Source organism: Coturnix japonica, chromosome 2 (genome assembly GCF_001577835.2).
Source record: "Coturnix japonica isolate 7356 chromosome 2, Coturnix japonica 2.1, whole genome shotgun sequence".
NCBI classification, from domain to species: domain Eukaryota; kingdom Metazoa; phylum Chordata; class Aves; order Galliformes; family Phasianidae; genus Coturnix; species Coturnix japonica.
The window spans coordinates 74,371,495-74,392,187 of NC_029517.1; the positions used below are offsets into that span (position 1 = coordinate 74,371,495).

The 20,693-nt window shown below is 39.7% G+C and overlaps 1 protein-coding gene and 1 long non-coding RNA gene across 17 annotated transcripts in view; one reads left to right on the forward strand and one right to left on the reverse strand.

Moving 5' to 3' along the window:
* The window catches only part of HECW1 (HECT, C2 and WW domain containing E3 ubiquitin protein ligase 1), a 203,647-nt gene that overhangs the window by 100,721 nt on the left and 82,233 nt on the right, over window positions 1–20,693 (reverse strand). For all 16 annotated transcript variants that reach the window (XR_004306356.1, XR_004306357.1, XM_032443004.1 and 13 more), the window contains one exon: window positions 16,927–17,034. Coding sequence is in view for 14 of the 16 variants with exons in the window: in XM_032443004.1 (XP_032298895.1) it covers window positions 16,927–17,034 (108 nt within the window). In the remaining 2 variants the exon portion in view is untranslated. The remainder of the gene's footprint in view (window positions 1–16,926; window positions 17,035–20,693) is intronic.
* The window catches only part of LOC107309817, a 29,575-nt gene that overhangs the window by 7,037 nt on the left and 1,845 nt on the right, over window positions 1–20,693 (forward strand). The window contains exon 2 of the long non-coding RNA XR_004306360.1: window positions 20,295–20,401. This is a non-coding gene — a long non-coding RNA (uncharacterized LOC107309817). The remainder of the gene's footprint in view (window positions 1–20,294; window positions 20,402–20,693) is intronic.

Genomic DNA, 20,693 nt, shown 5'->3' on the forward strand with positions numbered 1-20,693 from the left:
TTTCTTTCTTTCTTTCTTTCTTTCTTTCTTTCTTTCTTTCTTTCTTTCTTTCTTTCTTTCTTTCTTTCTTTCTTTCTTTCTTTCTTTCTTTTCCTCCTGGAACTGCAAGATACCAGATTTTAAAATCTCAACTTCCAGATTATTACAGTGCTACTACTCAGGAAGGAAAAAGGTATCTGGAGATAAGTTTAACCAGTATATAATGACAATATTTTCTCTCTTTCTCTTCTGTTTCCTCTACTTGATAATTCCATTTAACAGTTGCCCGCCTCCAAGAACCATGGAGTCACATGTTAAATCAGTATGCTAGTGTCTAATGGGTAACAATAAATTCCTCATAGTCAGTAGCACAGTATCTTCTGCCCTAGTTTCACTTGTTTGTGCCTCCAGAGTTGCAGGTTCCATGCACCACTGATTTTTCATCTAGCCACGTACAATCTACCTCTATTACTATGCAGTTCACATGAAGCGATACAAGTCTGCTTACTCACAACTGCACTGTGATTAACTGCTAGTACTCAGTAATTTTTCAGCTGCAGACTCCAAAGCACAAGACGGGTAAGCCATACTGTTTTTTACTACCTGCCTCTCATCGTGCACTAGGAACATAAAGGTAACCAGGAGTTCCTATTACAGGAGAAATATAACAAAGTGGTTCTGTGACGAGCATAAAAATCTCATTTCAGTACAGTATTGCTTATATACTTGACTCATAAAAACTGCCTTTTGGCAAGACTCACTAATGAAAAATGTTAGCAGCTGGACTAGATGTGTGTTTGTACATTCATTGCCAGCACTTGCATACATTTATTTGCATAAGCAGGGCTCCTAGCATTGCTTATTACTCTAGTTGGTTGACATGTGTCATAGAGTTATCTAGATCAATCTCTGTCTGTGACAGTGGGCAGTAGGCCCGTGGGCCCCCTGGCCCCCAAAAATGGGAAGGGAAAAAGGGGAAGGAGAAGGGAGATGGGAGCTGGGCTCAAGGAAACAAACAGAGCAGTGGCAATGATCTAAGTAGGAAAAATTACTTTACTAACTATGATACTGGAATGCAAGGTAACACAATATAATACAATCTAATTGAAACTGAGGCTAATAAATCAAGTAAAATAAGAGAGAGTTTTCTGAAGACCGAGAAGCCTACTTTGAAACTGAAGGCACATGGCTTGGAAGCACACCCACACCTGCTGCCAGGCAGTGAGAGAGAGAGAGAGGGAGTGTCACTTACATGATGTATTTTCCTCTCTGACTGTGAGGTCCTCTTGGACGTGTAGTTATTCTCTGTGCTCCACATGATGTCATGATGTGGAATACCAACAGCAAAAATTATAAAACCATGACAACACATTCCATTACAAACCCTGTCTTCAGGTGCCCGTATGTTTTCAAAGATGCATACATTCTGATAAAATTTTGCGTGCTAGATATCTACCTCATATATATGGAGACGCCAAGAAAATTTCATGCAGAAATTTGTAGCAGTGAACTTAAGGGAGCACATATTTTTACTCTTCAAAGAGTTCTGATGATCTTTCTTTTTACTCCCCACATTAATTTGGTGCAGTAGGGAGTTTACTGAGCATTTATCTTTTAGTATTCATGTAAAGGTACATCAAAGATCAACTAACCTCTCCAGAAAGACAGTCTCTCAAAAAATTTGGTTTGAGATGTCTTTGATTTCACCATCTAAACACCCAGGAAACTTTTTCTGTGCCAAGCACGTTCCAGACTGGTGCTAAGACACTTTTTTCTACAATGCAGATCTAAGCTCTTTCTGGCTGTGCCCTGTCTGGGTGTCTCTCCTGCATGTGGGAAGAATCTTGCTGAGTATGTATGAGGAATCTTGCTGTGCCGAGTAGAACACAAGAGGAAAACACAAACCCACTGCAGAAGTGCCTGTGTTGAAGAAAGAGATAAAGGTAGCAGGGAGGACTAGGAGGAGAGTGAGTGGGAAAGAAAGAATCAGGACAAATCAGGTTTTGGGAAGCAAAGAAAATAAAATTCTGATTTTTAGTGATCATAGGCTTGAGTGGAGCTTGAGAGAGCAGGTAGCAGAGCAGTTTCACAGGGAACTGGCAATGGGATTTACTGTCAGCCAGCTGGCTCAAATACTGGCTGGGTGGGAAGAGTTTAGAATGCATTGTAATTTTACAGACATCCAGAAGCCCTTGTGGAAGCCTACTTCATCATGATCAATTGCTTCCACCAAAGTACTGCTCGGGCTGGCATTCAGAGCTACATCTGAAGTCAAGGCAGGGAAGAGCAAGGCAAAGCTTCCTCAGCTCCCTATCACAGGAAAGGGCAGTGACAGAATGGCACTGCTAAGTCACAGAAGCTGAAGATGCAGAATGTTTTTACTAAAAACATGTTCTAGCCTTTGTACAGCAAGGAAAAGAATCTGAGGTTTGCATAGGTGCATATTTTCAGACTGTTACTCACTTCACAAGTTTTACTGCATGGCACAGTTAATAGGATTGAAATTTGGTTTGCTCAGGCAGCTCACATTCTTAAAAATTATCATTTCTTCCTAAAATCATTTTATGAAATATGAGATCAGATCAGGAGGGAAATATATATATATATAAGGACTGTTTTACCATTCCTGGCACTGAGTTGTGTGTGATCTCTCATTGCATTGCAGCCAATAAGTAATTTGCTCCATATTCATAATGACAGAAGGACCCAGCCCAGAACAGGCAAGAATTGTAAATTATTATTATTTACAAATTATATTATATTACTTACAGATAAAGCCAGAAGTGCTATCTTATCTGCTTAGCCTTTCATGGATTGGTGTAAGGAAAGGACTAATAGGCACCAACCTGAGTAAAGGAACTGGGCTGTAACAAGTTACTTGCATTTCAACCAAGGAGAGAAAAGCTATTTCAGAGAGTCATTTGCAAACAGCAAATTTTAAGAGCTGCACTAACACTGAGATTTTAATGAAATTCTGTAGCCTACAGGCATACAATGTTTTTATGTAAACCAGCTTAAAGATGAGCTGTTCACCATCAGCATTTGCAAGTAAGCAACATACTTCAGAAAAACTTGCAATCGTCAAAGCATTTTAAACTGTGTGGTAGCTCAGTTCATAATAACTAGAAACCAAGTTTGCTTTCAGATCTTGAAGTACTGATTACAGGCAAAAGAAAATACATGGTTACCTATTTATGACTGAGGTTACATGAAACAACTTCTGAAATGCAACAGTTATATCAGCTTAAGATCTAAAATAACAACTATGTTTTAAAACTACTTGTCACCTTGGATACAGTTGACTAAATGATTTTCTTATAAAAATCAGTTAGTATATCTACAGTGTTTTTTCTGTCACTGTTATTTGTTCTCACTTCAGAACATTATGACCAAACAACATACTTCCCTATTTCTCCCGTCCCTCCAAGTAACTCCCCCTTTTTCCTCAGCCAGTAAAATGAATTCATTGGTTATGAAAGTACAAACTTACAGAGCAAGAATCTTTCAAAAATAGCAGGTAGAAGCATGATCCATCAAAAAGGAAAAATGGGCAGAGCTCGGACTCCTTTCCCTATTCCTATTTACAGCCACTCAGTCATCCCAGATGAAGCAAATGACTCCTGCCTGTCCAGTGTGACAGTGACATCCTTTAGGCTTCTCAAGTTAATTGTCTCCTGCAGCAGAAGCCTGTGAACCACCAACTCCTTGCTTTTATCAGGGCAACGTTATTTTAAGTTCTTAACTAAATACCCATGACTGCATTATGCCTTCAGGCACAGCCTTGAGAAAGAGATAATTTATGAACTTCAGATATAGCCCTAGGAGGCCAATTGCCTCAAGCACAGCCCTCTACACCACAAATTTTTATTCCCCTTGATCTTGAAGTATGGGTGGAAAAAACATTGATACTGATTAGCAGAAGTGGAAAATCACATCCATCTTACAGTCACTTATTAGTGCTTAGAAAGGTGTAAGCCACAACTTTATGCCTGCTCTGTGAAGAGAGAAAACAGAATGAGAAAGGACACCTCTCAACTCCAAACCCAGCTAAGCACAGATATTAGGGAGGAGTCACATTTGTATTTACATCAGAGAAAGTTTAGTTTAAGACAGTTGCTACAGCATTTCTTGGGCCAGTCTTTGATCACTTTTGATAAGCATAACTGAATTTCATGTTAGAAACAGCAGTATTCCCTTGAGTCAGCTGTTCACATTTTTACTCAAGAACCACCCTTGAAGATATGAGCATGCCAAAACTGAACCTCTATGGAGCTCACCATTTCCCCACTCTTCCTGCATATTATGCCCATTCTGTCACTACTCAGCATACCTATTGTAACAACTGTTTTTCTTCTTTTTGAAATATCAGCTTTTGTTCATCATCTATTTCCAGTGTAATAACTGGAGAAGAAAACTGCAGTAATCACAAAATCAAACATGGCTTTCCAAAATCCATCAATTTCAAAGTATCTTACTTGATACCAGCAAATAAACGGGGCTACAGATAGGTTACATTAAGTTAAAATACACTGATTGTAAAAAGATCAGTGAGCCAAATGATAGGTACATTGTATGACTGTGCTATGCTTTCATGTGCAATAAATTGATGTAACTGTGGGGAAAAAATTACTGTGAATCAGATACTACATATTTGCAGGTGAAACATTAACATAGTGACATTTCAAGGAATGCAAATACTACGTTTAAACATTCAAGGGGACAAAGAATTGTAAGCAGCATGAGTGAGAGACTGCAGAATTACAAAGGTTTATTCCCTAGCAAAATACACCAAGATGTACACTATGGGACTGGAAATAATGGTCTTCAAATGATCGTTATTTCCTATCAATCAAAAACTGCCATACAGACCGCAATATGTCAGTCACCTGAAAACATCTGCCAGGTGGCCACTGCTTTCTCTCTGGCTTTGTACTTTCATGCTTGGACACAGAGTGCACATTACAGATGTTTGCTTCACTGGCTGGTGCTTACATTTTCAAGCCTTCAGAGCTGCTGTTCTGACAGCAGTAGCTCCCAGCTCACTCAAGCCTATCCAAGCTGAAATTGCTGCAGTCACACAAACAAGTGACAGACAGGAAACACTGTTTTATTTTTTTATAGTTAAAGACTCAGGTCTCAAAACACAGCACACTCAACTACAGAGTTTGCTGCACTATGAAAGGGAAACTCTAATGCAAATCCTCAAAAGCCTGAGCAAGATCTAACAGGTGTTATGTGACAACACACAGTAGGACAGGTACACAGTGCAGACTGCAGATAACCTAAGCTATTTTTAAAACACTTTTTTAGAAATAGGCTTGCAGAGAACCTATAAAAGAATCTAAAGCAGAGTGAAAGGGCATCTGAAAAAAAAGGAAGAATTAACAGAGTATTCTAGAGTAAATTTGCTTTGAAACACCTGCACATTCATAACATCTACTATTGCTGATTTGTAGTCAAGTATCTACTGAATACCAGTTTCCCCCCTCAAACTTGGACACTTACTTATATATACAATATATAATTTTGGCACTTAATCTAATGTTGGCACATGCATTCATACCTCCTACAGCCCCAAGCAAGTGATTCTAAACCTTAGCATGTCTATAAGCAACATTTAAAAAGGAAAATGCTGCGGCTCTTCCTTTCAGTCTGGAACACAGGACATCTGATGTTTGTGCTTGGTGTAAGGCTGGAGAACCCAGGCATCCTGCAGAACCTAGGTCACTGCTTTACTGCCTCTAGTAGAAACACACAGCATTCAGCATGCAGGATGAAATGCACTGATGTCAGGAAATCTGGGTTCTCTCTGAACCTCTTTGAACCTGCAACCCAGTCCAAGAAGATAAGACTGTGAAACAAATCCTTTCATTAAGTGGTTTTCATGATAATGAGACTGTTCTTTGGTTACAGGAGAAAAGAGTGGTCTTCTGTAAAGCAGTGTTCAAGAGGACACTCAATACAAATTCTAACAAAGCTCATTACCATCCAGGAGTATCTATCTCAGCAGCAGTTAAATTCCTAACAGGTGTATTAAGGCTGGTGAATCTGTCTGCAGATGTAAGGCACCACATGCATACTTCTGTACTGACCTGAAGGGACTGAATCAAGCAGGTCATCAGAGGATTTAGCTCTACTTATTACTTAAGCTGCTGTCAGTCAAGTCACACTGAAATTGAAAAGTACATTACCAATTTCTTTCAAAGCATTTGCTCAGATGTTCCCTGTATCAGTTTATTCTTAAATCACAGACAGTTTTGAGCCTTAAAAACTCCTGTGCTGTAAGCCTGTTCTTCCCAGTCTTAGAAAGCCCACTGACAGCAAAGCATTTGGTCCTGCACCTTGGCACCTTGCTCTGCAATCACGAAGAAAAGAACTCAATGTGCTCAAACGTGCCTGTGCCATCACTCATCCAATTATGACAATTCTGCAACTTAAATAGTCTAAGAAACAACTCATGACACAGAAGTCATACAAGCATATTTGGAGGCAACATGTTTTAGCTCACCAACCAGGTCAGAAGGAATCTGTATTAAAAAAATACAGTAAGTGTGGGGTATTATCAAAGGTTTTTTATTAGTTATGATCATCATTAAACATGTCTTTTTTTAGCAGTGCTGAGAGCAGAAAAAGAAGGGTTTTTCTTTCATGTACTGCCTCCAGGAATTTCAGTCTGAAAAGCAAATACTTGAACTCTCAGCTGCTGTGAACTGGCATCGCCTTCTGCTAACGGAACTGTACTTGTTTGTGCACATCACATGCAACCTACTGTGGTTCTCTACTTGTGTATGTATAGTCCAGACCTGAAGTCTCAAATAGGCTCTGAGGATGCACACATTTGTCTCCCTGCAAAAAAGCACATAAGCTGTGCTTCTGGTCTTCAGAGAAAGCACAGTCCCCTTGTATGATGCTGTGGAAAACATCCAGCTGCTGGCTGCTACACTAAGAATTCAGAACAGGCATTTCCAGTACTGTTTTATATTTTTTCACTTTCCCACCTTCTTGTAGCCTCGTGGTATATACCTACCATAAACTCATCATTACAGCCTCAGAGTCCTATTTGCAGATACTTTGTTGGTACATATTCATTTGAGTCAGCTGTCAGCATACAGCAATTTTTGTCAGCTTTGAAAAACCACTCCAAAACCTGCTTAATGTTTTTAATTTATTACAGTGCCTGAACTATAGATTGCTTGCATGATAGCTGCTAACATCCCAATTCATCTTTTGTTAAAGCCAACTGAAAAATTTCAGCTGATTTCAGTAGATGGAAACGATACCAATCTCTTATTATCCTTCCAAAAGAAACAGTCATCCAAGCTGTAATTTGTTCATTTCACAACCATATATTACTCAGCCTTTCTCCAAAATATTTCTAAACTTCACACAGTATTTCTGTTTGAAATAAACTTGCTGCATGTCCTACCAACCAGATTATGTACTCCACAGTACATAATGCATACAGGTCAGCTAAATCATTTTACACGTGTCAAAGATATATTATTTAGCATTTAAGTGTATCTCAAATGCAACAAATTTAACAAATTTAGAAAAAGAAGTATATCTTACAAAGCAAAATCATATTCTATTTTCCAAACTGTACAAAGCTGAAATGGGCTAATTCAGAAGCAGAAAATTTATCTTTGCATGCATTTTATATATTTAAAAGGTTCCCGTGGACTCGTTTTCTAACAGAAGAAAGCAGAATATGAGATTTTTTTATCTATCATAGAAGTTCAGCACATTTTGTAGAGAAGCAGAAATTACAGGGGTTCCTAATAGCAGTGTTAAGGCTGCGTTGGGAAGTCATTATTAAGTCAGTTTTCAGGGCTTCACAGCTTCATCACAAAACACCCATGTATTGGTTTTAAACTACCAAAGCAAATTTCATTTCAGAAGCAATATTTTTAGTTATTTTTCCTTGTTGTAAAAGTGCAAAGAGAAAAAGAGAATAATCAAATTTTCATACTTTTCAATGAATGCATATCTTGAGAGTTTATAATTTTAAATCATCAAATTCAGATACTTTTTTGGTGAAGTCCTTGTCCTGTTGTTAATTTAAACATTAACAGCTAGTTCTCCTGACTGTAGTAGAGAAAGAATTTCAATCTGCTACTGGAGAAGTTCATATCCTGCTGCCCACAGGGATGCTCTAGAAGAACAAGTGCCTTCTCCTATTTAATGTATGCTCTTCTTGAGGTTGTTCCAGTTGTAACATAATGCAAAATTGCTCAGACCACACTGAAGGACACAGAACAACAGCTTGAATACATATGAACATGTCCTCTGCACTAGAACACGATTAGTAAAAAAAACATCCCATCTTTCAGCTAAAAGCAGTCCCACACTTGAGCCCCACACTTCTCAAATCTCTGGATAACATGACCCAAAGCAACCCTACAATTACTTGCCATCAGCTAACTTGCTAACAGGTAAAGACAGTCAGAATTAACACCCAAACACGAACTAGGCTGAAATTGGTAACAAGGACCAGGGATCAAATAGTGCCTCCAGAAATGGTGTGTTAATGACAGGCTGCTTCTGGCAGAGGCAGCATGGACAATGGAGGGGTAGCAAGGTGTTAAATACCACAGATGAGTCTGCTGTATGTGTCTCTGAACTGAGCCTGAATCCTGTAGTGTGCTAAGTACAGAATATTATATATTTATATACATAAATCCAGAAACCCTAGGCAAGCTATGGGAAGGAAATAGCCCAATCCCCCCATGGGAGAGTATCAGAGTATCAGCTCGTGCTAGTTCCTAGTGTTTTCTGGAGTAACCCAGGTTAAAAAGTGAATTCAGTAGCACTTAAGTGCTTTCAGTAGATTGGACAAATATCTAGCTAGCAGGGAGACAAACCAAGACTCTGAAATATCTACAGGCCCCTGAAACACCCTGATGTGTTCCCACCCATGGACTTATTTTAAGGGATTCGAGAAAGAGAGCAGAACTGTAGACAGACACCACAAGCCTGAGAAGCCTGTGCTAGACAACCGCAGCATTAAAATACTTTGCTGAGCGCAGACTGATTCTCAAAGCCAGAGGCAGTAGAGAGAGATGCACATGAGACCTTTTCTTCACAAAAGCAACTTCCCTAAATGTTCTGCCTGCTGGGTTTAGAATCGAGAGTCCTTACCATGAGCTGCTGGGAAGACTCTCTGGTGCCCCTCTACTGCAAGAAGATTATATATTTATACACAGCGCTTCTTCTCTGTGTTTACACTCTCCACCTTCCGTGTCTTATACTGCTGCCAATCAGGAGTCTCTGCCTGGGGGAACACTGCTGTCAAGTTACAACATCCACAGTTTAAATTCTGATATATATGCATCACTCACTTATTTCTGTCCCCACCTCTACATCCTTTCTGTAACACAGCCGCAATTTGCTTCATAACCAAAATCTATTTTGTTTCTCAAGATGCAAATAGCCTTAAAAAAATATAACCTAGAGACAGAGAAAGGCCACCTCTGAAAATGAAATAAGACTTGATTCAATGTAGTCAACATTGAAAAAAAAAAATAAAAAAAAATCACTAAAGAAAAAGTTGCTCAAAAAGAAACTTTATTCTCGAAGATATTCAAAATTTCACTAGGAGATTTCTTGAGCAACCTGCTCAAACTAGATCTGCCCTGAACAGATAACCTCCAGAGGCTCATTGCACCCGAAATTATTCAACGACCGCATTTATAGCTTCCTTACAGTGTAAAGGCACCTGTAAAAGGAAACAAGATTATCAGTATATGCAACATAATCACTTAAAGCTCCCTTAATATGGGCCCTGACTGAGAAGGCATCAGACTTGCAGCTCCTATTCTCAGGGATGAGACAAGAGCTGTAAGTGATCTGTGACAGCTCATCCCACACAAGTAAACATGTCACCTCCTATGCTTCTGCTTCCTACCATCTGAGAAGTGAAGAAATACATGGTAGATGCACAGGTCCCGCCATGAAGGAGAAATGTCTGGAATTAATACTTGTTCTGTGGTGCTGAGATCTTATACCAACAAGGCAGACTCCTGAAAGATTTTTGCATCCATGAACTGAAATTATATCCTAAGTTTAAAAAACACAAATACATTGCTTTCTACTCATAATTAGTATGAAAATTATTGAAACGAGACTTACTACCTCAGCACTGTTTTGGAGCAAATATAACCTTTTAATTTATGTGCTGATAACCCTTCCAATCACAACTGCTTCCCACTTACACTGCATTCATATTTGACATGAACATCATCTTCGTTTTTCTACCAAAAAAACTCCACTTGGGTCAAAATCTGCACCTGGGCTCTCTGTATATGGTTGCGTATGTAAGGTGCTGAGCTTGATGGAACACAGGTGCCATGTGCAAGTACTCCTTAATGATTTCAGTGGGAATTCAGTACCAGGTTCAGAAACATGTCCAATGGAGGTATTCAAGGGAAGAGCACAGGCCACTATACAAAAGAGAGGGAATCTATCTTCCATGGCAATTTCATCAAATTCCTAGACAGTACCATCTAACAGAGACTCACCAGTAGTACTTCACATTGGCAAGGACTAATATGTGAAACAGAGATAATACTGTAATCTCTTGCTGAAAGCAGCAGAATGATTATCAGTCACAAAACATTAGCTAAGTTATACAGATCCATTAAAATAAACTATGAGAAGACTTCAGCACCCATCCTGTGGAATACAAAGTTGCAAATTTCAAAGAATGAAAGCAGTATTTGTTCAGACACTCCTCAAATACTAGATGAGAATGATACAGTTGCTAGCCACACCTCTCCGTTTCAAGACTCCCTCTTCATTTCTTCAAGTACACTCCTGGATGACACAGAAGTTAAAGGAAAAAAACACATTATATGGATGAGTTCTGAAGCTAAAGCAAGTACAATGTGTCTGAGGATATGCTGATGTATGATGAGCACGCGCTATTCCCTGTGGCATTATGCCCAGTACCTACCTGATATCTTCAGCGGGACTAAAGAAGAGAATGAGGCAGAGAAAATCAGAACTTAAAGCTGCCCACAAATTTTAACACAGGGGCATGGAAAGTATAGGGCATTCCCAGCTCCTGATACTATTTGAGTGAGAACTGTTGCAAGGAGCATACAACCTCTTTTCACTTTCCTGGAGTGGCAGAACTTCTGCCTGCCCCCATCCCTATCTGTTTCTAATGAAAGGTGCTAACAAGCTCAGAGCACCTTTTACCCAAGGTTTGAAATCACAGGGTATTGCATCTCCCAACAGGTGGTACACAGGGTGCTTCAGGTAATACTTTGCCTTAGCTTACAACTGGGGGCCAGGCCTCCTCACTTCACTCTCTGGTCATCAGGCTCCTGAAAAGTATTGGCATTTATTTCCATCATGCTTTGTTTTACCCAGTTCACTGAGCTCAAGGTGTTCAACACCAGGCAGAGCAGGTGGTGGGCCCTGCTGTCTGTGAGGTCACCTGGCAGCACCAGGACAACAGCACCCTTCTGCCTACATACATGAGACAAGACAAGCTGCAGGAAAATAACAAGGCAGAAGGCATAATAAGGCACTGATAAAACTGAGTCTTTGTTGTAGGCAGTGGATCAGCTACACAAGAGTTGGGATGACAGATTACAAGGGAAATTAGTGCTGTCCCTCACAACATCTACAAAAGTAAACAAATAGATCCAACACATTCACAGCTGGCTCTAAATATTAAGAATGGAAAAGAACGGAAAAATTCTAGCTCTTTCAGTACCACCTTTTGTCAGGCTTATTACAGAAAGCTATAGCAGCCCTACAGACACCCTCCCCTCTCTTCACAGAGGAAGAACTTCCAGAAGTTACAATCTCTAAAGAACAAAAGGCAAAAAAATGCACTATGTAGTCAGGCATGCTCCAGAACTCAGTGTAATTAGCATTAGAATTGTCATTAAACATCACTGACATTCTTCACCATTGCCTCAAGAAATATAAGATGTTCAGTCTTGGATGCACTGGTAGAATGGCCTTGTTTAACGTTAAGTAGTTGACACAATAAGCTCTGGTCTCAGCTACTGGGAACTGCAGTTCTGTGAAGAAAGACTTGCTCTGACTTCAGAATGCCTAGGATAAAGCATTCTTTCTCATTTAAAGCTTTTCAGTTCACCCTGGCAGAACTTTCTAAAATTCCTACTGCCAGCATAACCAAGCACTCACTTCAGTCTCAGCTTTATGCATGTAAACTGCAAAGGAAAACAGAGAACAAGCACAGTGGAGCAAGACAGGTAGTCCCAGCCTGGTGTCACCGCGCACACATGCTGTGTTACACAAATAAACAAACAGCCCCCATCTCCACAGTACAAACAAAGTACGTCCAAGTGTCAAAAAATGCTGCGGAAATTGAAAGATGGAGGAGAACCTGATTTGCAGTTTCACAGTTAAGTTACCACAGTTCCACCAAGCAGAAAGCTAAGAAATAGCTGTCTCCTGTCTTCCTATCTTGTGAGGATTGACCTATGCTTCCATTCATGATAGGTTGGTGGCTACAGTCCTGGCACAGAAAGACTTTGTAAGATTAAAAAACAAAACAAAGCAAAACAAACAAACAAACAAAAACCAGAAAATGATGGCAAAGATTAAAAGGCTCATCAAAGGACACAAAAAGACGGTTCTTGAAGAATCACAACAGCTCTGAACTGGGAAATGCCTTCAGCCAGGATCAGACAGTTCTCTCCCAGTGTTAAAGCCTTGAAGCCTTAAAGGTAAGTATTAAAGCACTACAGGGCTACCAGGCTGAGAAAATATGAAAGAGTGATGAAAAGTGTGATGTCGATATACAGGGTGGAAAATAATGACAAAGTATTGAAGAGACTAGTACATGTGCAAGGAGAGATGCAAACAGTGAATGCACACTTTTGGATATGAATCTTTTTTGCTACTTCATATCTGGTTTTTTTTGTTGTTGTTGTTTGTTTGTTTTTATGGGTTTTTTTTCTGACACCTTCAACAATTCAGCTATTTAGTTTTATTAAAACCATTGAAGATGATACTTCTGTGTTGCTTCAGCTGTATCATCTGTGATCTCTTTAAGCTTAAAGTCTAATTTACTTACACACGCTTTAACCAGTGAAGTGTAAGTGACTTGAAATACAAAAATTTTAAAAAGGCTTCAGCTTTGTTACATCATATGTTGATATGATTGCATATCATTTATTTGGAAACCTTTGAGGCTGCTACATCCTTCAGTTATTTGTACGTTGAAAGTGGCCTTTAAATCAGCTGCCTAAGATAGATTTTCTAGAAAAAGCCCCACATAAAAGGGCTGATACCAGTTTTGTTTCATCTTTATGTTCATATTCCACATACATAGTATATATTGACCATAACCCAGTCATTATTTTCCCTGACTACCTGCTATCTGTAGGTATACCAGAATCTCAGAACTCTAACTTACTTAGTTGAATGCCCTTTTTACTATGAAATCTATTTTAATTCTCAAGTCCAACAGCAATTAGTAACTATAACTGGTCTTTGAAAGGCATATCATCTGTTTTTGATAAAAATGCAGCAACAACAGTAATAAATGTAATATATCAAGTTCAGCATAAGCTTTCACATTTGTGAACTGTTTTCCTGGTTGGTAAAATGATATACTGAAAGTCTCATGAGTTAACAGAGGTTCCAGGTATTTTAATATCTTTGATGCAATTATAACTTTTGTCAAAACTTCTATCATAATTTTAAAGATATGACAGTTTGGTACTGTGCTTACAGAAAAAGGCTGCACTGCCCCTTAGTGAAATGGTTTCTTGTACCCTTTCTTTGTATTGTTGTTTAGGCAAAAAAATCATGCCACAAATTTCAACAAAGTAGAGCATGTTTACTTTCCAGGTAAACCCATTACAGGCTCATTCTTTCACTGCAGTGCCCTCCAAGTCTTGACACAAAGCGCACTTCCCTAGTGTCACATAGCCCCTTCTTCTCTCCCATTTACTCTCCCGAAGCCCCAAACAATTTGTGTTTACCATGGATTGTTGCTGTTTACCACTGGTTGTTATAAAGCTCAAATTGCTAAGCTTCTGCAGAAATACAAAACTGGACATAGCATATTGTTGCTTCCACAGTTGTTAAGGGTTTTGGTTTGCTGAGTATTAATAGATGAATTCTGTTCCACCTGCATTCATGACATAATTTGTAAGCAGTTCTCTCTCTGGCTCACACCTGTTACGTATCTGTCTGGCAACACTACACTGCAAGTTCATGGGATGGCAACTGGAAAGGAATATGCCTCTCTGGGAAAGATATTTAACACTTTCCAAGGTAAAAAACTAGACCATTACAAACAAACTCAAACTTTTTGAAGTGACATGGTATCTGAAAATGATAGAAAGGTATACATCAAGAAATTACTTTTGTTTTGAAAAGTATGAGTTCCCAAACCAGGCTATCAGTAAATCTGAATAAATAAATAAATAAATAAAATATATTAACCAAGTACCACCAAAACACAGAAATGTGTACCAAAATGAGAGGCACTATCCAGGCACTATCACAGACCCACCACACAAAAAGTATTTGCCTAACTGAGACTGTAAATATACCTGAAAAAGCAACCATTCGTGTATCAGCTGACACAACCCACTTAGAGCTTAAAGAAAGAGCTAAACATCCAAAACCATAGGATTTCAGTTTTATAAAGGCGCAAGTAGTGCAGTTCACACAAAAAAGTTTCAATCTCTCACCACAGATTTCTCCTGATGCACATCTCTCACAGTACTGCTAGTCTCTTCTCCCATAGTGAGTCCTCCAGGTCAATGTTTTTTGCCCGTAATTATAACTACTTCTGATTGAAGAAAGATTTCTGTTGTGAATGTCCATTAAGCTCTTTACTTCAAGCTGCTGGAAACAGCATAATGGTAATTTTCTCAAATGTTGTTGAAAGACACCCAGTGGGGGGTACTAAAGACTAACTGCTGACAAAAGCAAACTTTGACTTCTGAGGTTGGACAGAATGACTTCCATAATCCCTCAATGGGACAGTCACGTTACATAAAATATGAAATCTTTATACATTCCAAGAACAGCTACCGAGCCCTTCTGTCTTAAGGTTTTGGGAACTTAGAATTTAAACTCGTGTAGGAATGATTCTTCATTTTGCCATGTTATGATTTCCCCTTTATCATGGTACTTTTCAGGTACAATGGGCCAAACAATGCAGTGTATACCATAACCTTTTCTAAAGCACTGTGTAGCTGCCAGTGTTGACTCACAACATACACCAAAATACAGATATTTACTGGCAAAAGTAAACACAGAAATGATAGGTTACCTTTGCAAATGAAAGCTACTCTGTTCTATAGAGAATGAATACTAAGCAAGATTCCAGTCAATATCAAGTTAAAGAAAATATAACATTATGCATAGAGAAACAATGTGGGCACCTTGAAATGAATTGCTGGGTCTTAGCTACCTATTATATCCTTTAACCCCTAGTAAATAAAAAAAACTGCCTAAGTCAGAAAGTGCTCCAGCAACATATTAACAGAAACTAACAATACTCCAGCTGGGGGAGTCATTAACACTTACTTATCTTTATATGCTTTTCCACATCTCCATCAGTGTCTATTTTTGGAGAAGGATACCATGTCAGGTTAACCTTTGACTAACATGGCAATTCTTATACTGCATTACTACTTAACATATTCTTGTCCTGTCCCCAAGGTTGTTTCTGAAAAAGAAGGCGGGTTTCTTAGATGAGACTGATTTTGACTATCAGTGTCTTTCTGTCCAGAAAACCTCACAACATTCATGTGTTGTGCAAACATAAAAAATACAATATCAGTCTAAAAAAGAAAAGTCTTAAAAGATGGCGGCCTACACAGTTGCCTCTGGAAAGAAAACACAGAAAACTACCAAGCACTGCAGTTTTTAACATAATGTTTAATCAATTAAGAAGCTGTGTATTTTCCTACAGAATTCTCAACAATGAGCAGGAACTCTCAAACATGCTGCTACATAAATATGATTCAGTCCATGTGCATCAACCTTTTTCACTGTGTTCACTTCTCATTTCAATAGTAAAGCAGCTCTAAGTGTATCTACACGTGCTATTATTTACTACTTCCTACTTCAGTGTCCTCTAATCTGGACAGGGCAATAATTTGTCCTTCATAGGACATAATCTCAGAGCTGAGATTCATATTCTAATGTTGGCAGCATAACAAATTACCAAGAAGCTGCAGATCATGAAAACATGAGCTGCCCAACTACAGTGTAGTATGACTTAGTTTTAAGTGTCAGTGAGGGATGGCTATGCTAAGCTATGTATTCTCATATTAGGGCAATTTAAGAATGTACACAAAATCAATTTACAGCAGTTACTATGTCTCAGTTAACAGAGACAACTAATTATGCTGCCATAATTAACTGTGCACTTGAGCCCTTAATGAAATGTGGCCCACCGGAAGAGACTTTCTCGTAAGGATTTCTCACATTGACTCTTTTCTCTTCTGCTTTTATCAATAAACTGAGACACTAAGGCCTCTTCAAAATCCTGTTCTACAATATTACATCTTCTCCCCACACTTCTTTAACAGTTAAAAGCATGATCAGTTTCACAGACTGATAACTGAAGATCAAATGAGCAGTTGCAAATTTATCACATTTCAAAGGTTAAATCCTATGAAGTATTTCTGCTCACAGGTGTGTGGATAAATGACTGCTGAATTCTTATGAGAGACTAAGAACAGGCCTTGATCTGGTACAGCTATTGAGTATCAGTTGACTTGAACATTTTGCTACTACCACACAGGCAAATATCATATTTCTAATTCAGAGGGCATTTCTGTTCTTCTTAATACATTCAAAGTTATGGCAACATTTTTGGCCTTTCCTCCAGGATGTATTAGGTGTAACACCATCACAAGAACAACTCAACAAGGAGTTCAATTATCTTTCTGCAATGGCTGAATTATACTATAGTAAAACTGAAAAAATACTTACGCTCCACAAAGTAAGAACTGGCATCTATCTTCCAGACAATCTGACCACGATGAGAACCATTGACTCCACGGTTCTTGTAGTCCAAAAAGTTTTCAGACAAGACTTCGTCTACAAACAAAGAAAACAGTATCACCAACTGTTGTGACAGTGTGCATAACAGAGAGTCAGGCTAAAAATTCGCCTTTGGCTTTACAGAACATACTATAGCTGCTAGACAGCTTGGCACCACATGTTAAGAAATTTGCTTTCTCATTTATATTTTAAATCATTGCAGCTCTTCTTAAAATCACAGCTTTTCATGGATGTAATTTTGAAAGACACATCCCTATAAAATTCTCAAACATAAAAACATCTTGTTTAATATAGATCAATCCCTATCTAATTAAAAATAATTGTCTAGCCACTATTCCTTGTCCTGCATACCACCGAGAAGAGCCTAAACACATCCACGTGCCTTTAGATCTTTATAAAGATTAATGAGATCTCCCTTCAGTCTTCTTTTTCCCAGACTGTACAGACTCAGGTTACTCAGCCTTTCCATATAAGGGAGATGCTCCAGGTCCCAAATAATCTTTCTGGCCCTTCACTGGGCTCCTTCTAGGAGATCCCTGTCTTTTTTGAACTGAGGAGACCAGATCTGGACAGAGTATTTTAAATGTGGCCTCACCAGTGAGACCAGAGAGGGAGAAAAAGAGAATCTACCTCCTGTGGAAGAAGGGATGGGCAACTCAGAAAGAGTACAGAGAAGTTGTTAAGATGTGTAGAGAGAAAATCAGAAAGGCAAAAGCCCAGCTTGATCTCAACCTGGCCACTGGGGTAAAAAATGAACAAGAAATTCTTTTACAAATACATCTACAGTAAGAGGAAGACTTTTTACTGGATGAGGCTGGGAATGTGACCACTGAGGATAAGGAAAAGGCAGAGGTTCTGAACGCCTTCTTTGTATCTGTCTTTAAAGATTGGACTAGTTATTCTCAGGTTTCTCCATTCTCTGACCTGGTAGTCTTGGCTGGGGAGCAGACAAACCCCCATGATTCAGGAAGAAAGAGTCAGGAACCTATTACTGCAACTGGACTGTCACAAGTCCATGGGGCCAGATGAGATTCACCTGAGAGTGCTGAGGGAACTGGTGGAGGAGATAGCTGAGCTATCAGTGCTCTTTGTTGACTGGTGAAGTCCCGGAAGACAGGAGGCTTGGCAATGAGACTCCCATCTACAAGAAGAGTTTTAAGGAGGACCCAGGGAACCACAGGCCTGTTAGCCTGACCTCAGTGCCAGGGAAGGCTATGGAGAAGACTGTCTTGAGGGATATCATGTCATCATCTTTATTGATGACCTGGATGAAGGCATTGAGTGTACCCTCAGTAAGTTCGCAGATTACACCAAGTTGGCTGGAAGTGTGGATCTGTCTGAGGGTAGTGAGGTCCTACAGAGGGATCTGGACAGGCTGGATATGTGGGCAGAAGCCAATAGGATGAGGTTCAACAAGACCAAATGCTGGGTCCTGCACTTTGGCCACAACAACCCCAGGCTTGGGGCAGAGTGGCTGGAAGACCGTGTAGAGGAAATGGACCTGGGGGTATTGATTGATGCTCAGCTGAACGTGAGACAGCAGTGTGCCCAGGTGACCAAGAAGGCCAACAGCATCCTGGCCTGTATAAGAAACAGTGCTGCCAGCAGGAACAGGGCAGTGATTGTCCCCCTGTGGTCACCTCTGGTGAGGCCGCACCTCGAGTACTGTGTCCAGTTTTGGGCCCCTCACTGCAAGAAAGACATTGAGGCCTTGGAGCATGTTCAAAGAAGGGCAACAAAGCTGGTGAGGGGTCTGGAGCACAGGCCTTATGAGGAGAGGCTGAAGGAGCTGGGATTGTTTAGTGTGGAGAAGTGGAGGCTCAAGGGAGACCTTATTGCTCTTTATAACTACCTGAAGGGAGGTTGTAATGAGCTGGGGGTCGGCCTCTTCTCATGTGTAATCGTGATAGGACTAAAGGGAATGGCTTCAAGCTACGCCAGGGGAGATTCAGGCTGGACATTAGGAAACACTACTTCTCTGAAAGAGTGGTCAGGCAGTGGAACGGGCTGCCCAGGGAGGTGGTGGAGTCACCGAGACTGAAGGTGTTCAAGGAACGTTTGGATGTTGTGTTGAGGGACATGGTTTAGTGAGAACTATTGGTTCAACTATTGGGTGGACAGGATGATCTTGTAGGTCTTTTCCAACCTTGGTGATTCTTTGATTCTGCGATTCTGTGAGTATCACGTCCCTTGATCTGCAGGCCATGCTCAATTTTATTCACTGCTGGATACTGTTGGCCTTCTTGGCCACAAGGGCACACTGCTGGCTCGTAGCCAAACTGTAGTGCACTGGAATACCCAGGTCCTTCTTTAGAAAACCACGACTGATAGCAAAGTGCTGATCAGTTGAAGCTTTTTGGGACACTTGGAGGTTGTCAGGCTACAACACTAATTTTCAAAGATGTCTGTAGCAACGAGTAAGCTATAAAAAGTTGCTGACAGCTTTCAGGCTGAAGGTTGAGAAAGCAACTGCTTTGCATGCAAAGGGCTGTGTGCAAATAACAGGCAGTGAGTCTTAAGTGCAGCCTTCTGTCTGTAAATACTGATTAATTTTTAGTTTGCTTTCAAATTTCAATTTAGACTGTGTCAGCCTACTGTTTTCAAGACAAATCTGCAAGCCCTATCTAGTACAGAGGGTACCAAACATACTCTGGCCTCAAGGTGAGGGTCTGCTTCCTGATGGTCTTTCATTCAACAGATGAAGAACCACTAGTAAACCTTGAATTGTCTCCTGTTTGCTTGTGATTTTAAACTAGCATTCAAGACAACTAAAAAATCACATATTATCACCACACCAAAACAGAGTGTATGGTTTTGATCATTAGTAAATGAAAACAGCACAACAAAAAATAAAACAGACATTTACAGACCACTAGAGACTTAGGGGTAGAGGCCTGAGGCAGGCTGGAATGGCTTCACACTCCGGAGGCTGAAGCAACAGCCCTGCTGGTAATGTTATATCTCCCTGTCATGGCCTTGCTATTCAGCTTCATGGACTTGCCGTGGGCTGCAAAAGCACTGAATCAAGTGGGGAAGGCCCGGTGGCGCAGTGGTAGAAATGCCACTTTGCAACACCAGGGCCTGTGTTCGAATCCCCCCTGTGGCGCAAGTGGTAGAAGTGCCGCTCTGCTACACAGAGGCTCAAATCCTGGGGGTTGGACTCGATGATCTCTAAGGTCCCTTCCAACCCGCACGAGACTATTATCTATTATTATTATTATTATTATTATTATTATTATTATTATTATTATTATTATTATTATTATTATTATTATTATTATTATCTCTCTTCACAGGAATCAGTGAGGAGCCACATTTCATCAATGAAGGCAGCTCTAATTTTGACAGAGACTTCTAGAAACATCCTCTAATGGAGTCAGCCTCACAACTGAGAAAGCCCTAGGTGAGTGATGCAATTCTGTTCCAAAGACAATTACATTCATATTTAGTCACAAAAAAATTGAGGAAAAATATGATATACTAAATTCTTTATTAGAATATATATATTCTAATATATATATAGAACATTAACATGATATGAATAAAATACATTCACATAAACATGGCATGAATCACTTAATTACCACATAAGTCAATGAAAAAAATGAAAAAGATCCCATCAAAATGAAAGACACCATGTCTGAGAATGGAGTGATGATGTGACAAGTTGCAGAGCTCCACAGACCATCTGAGGC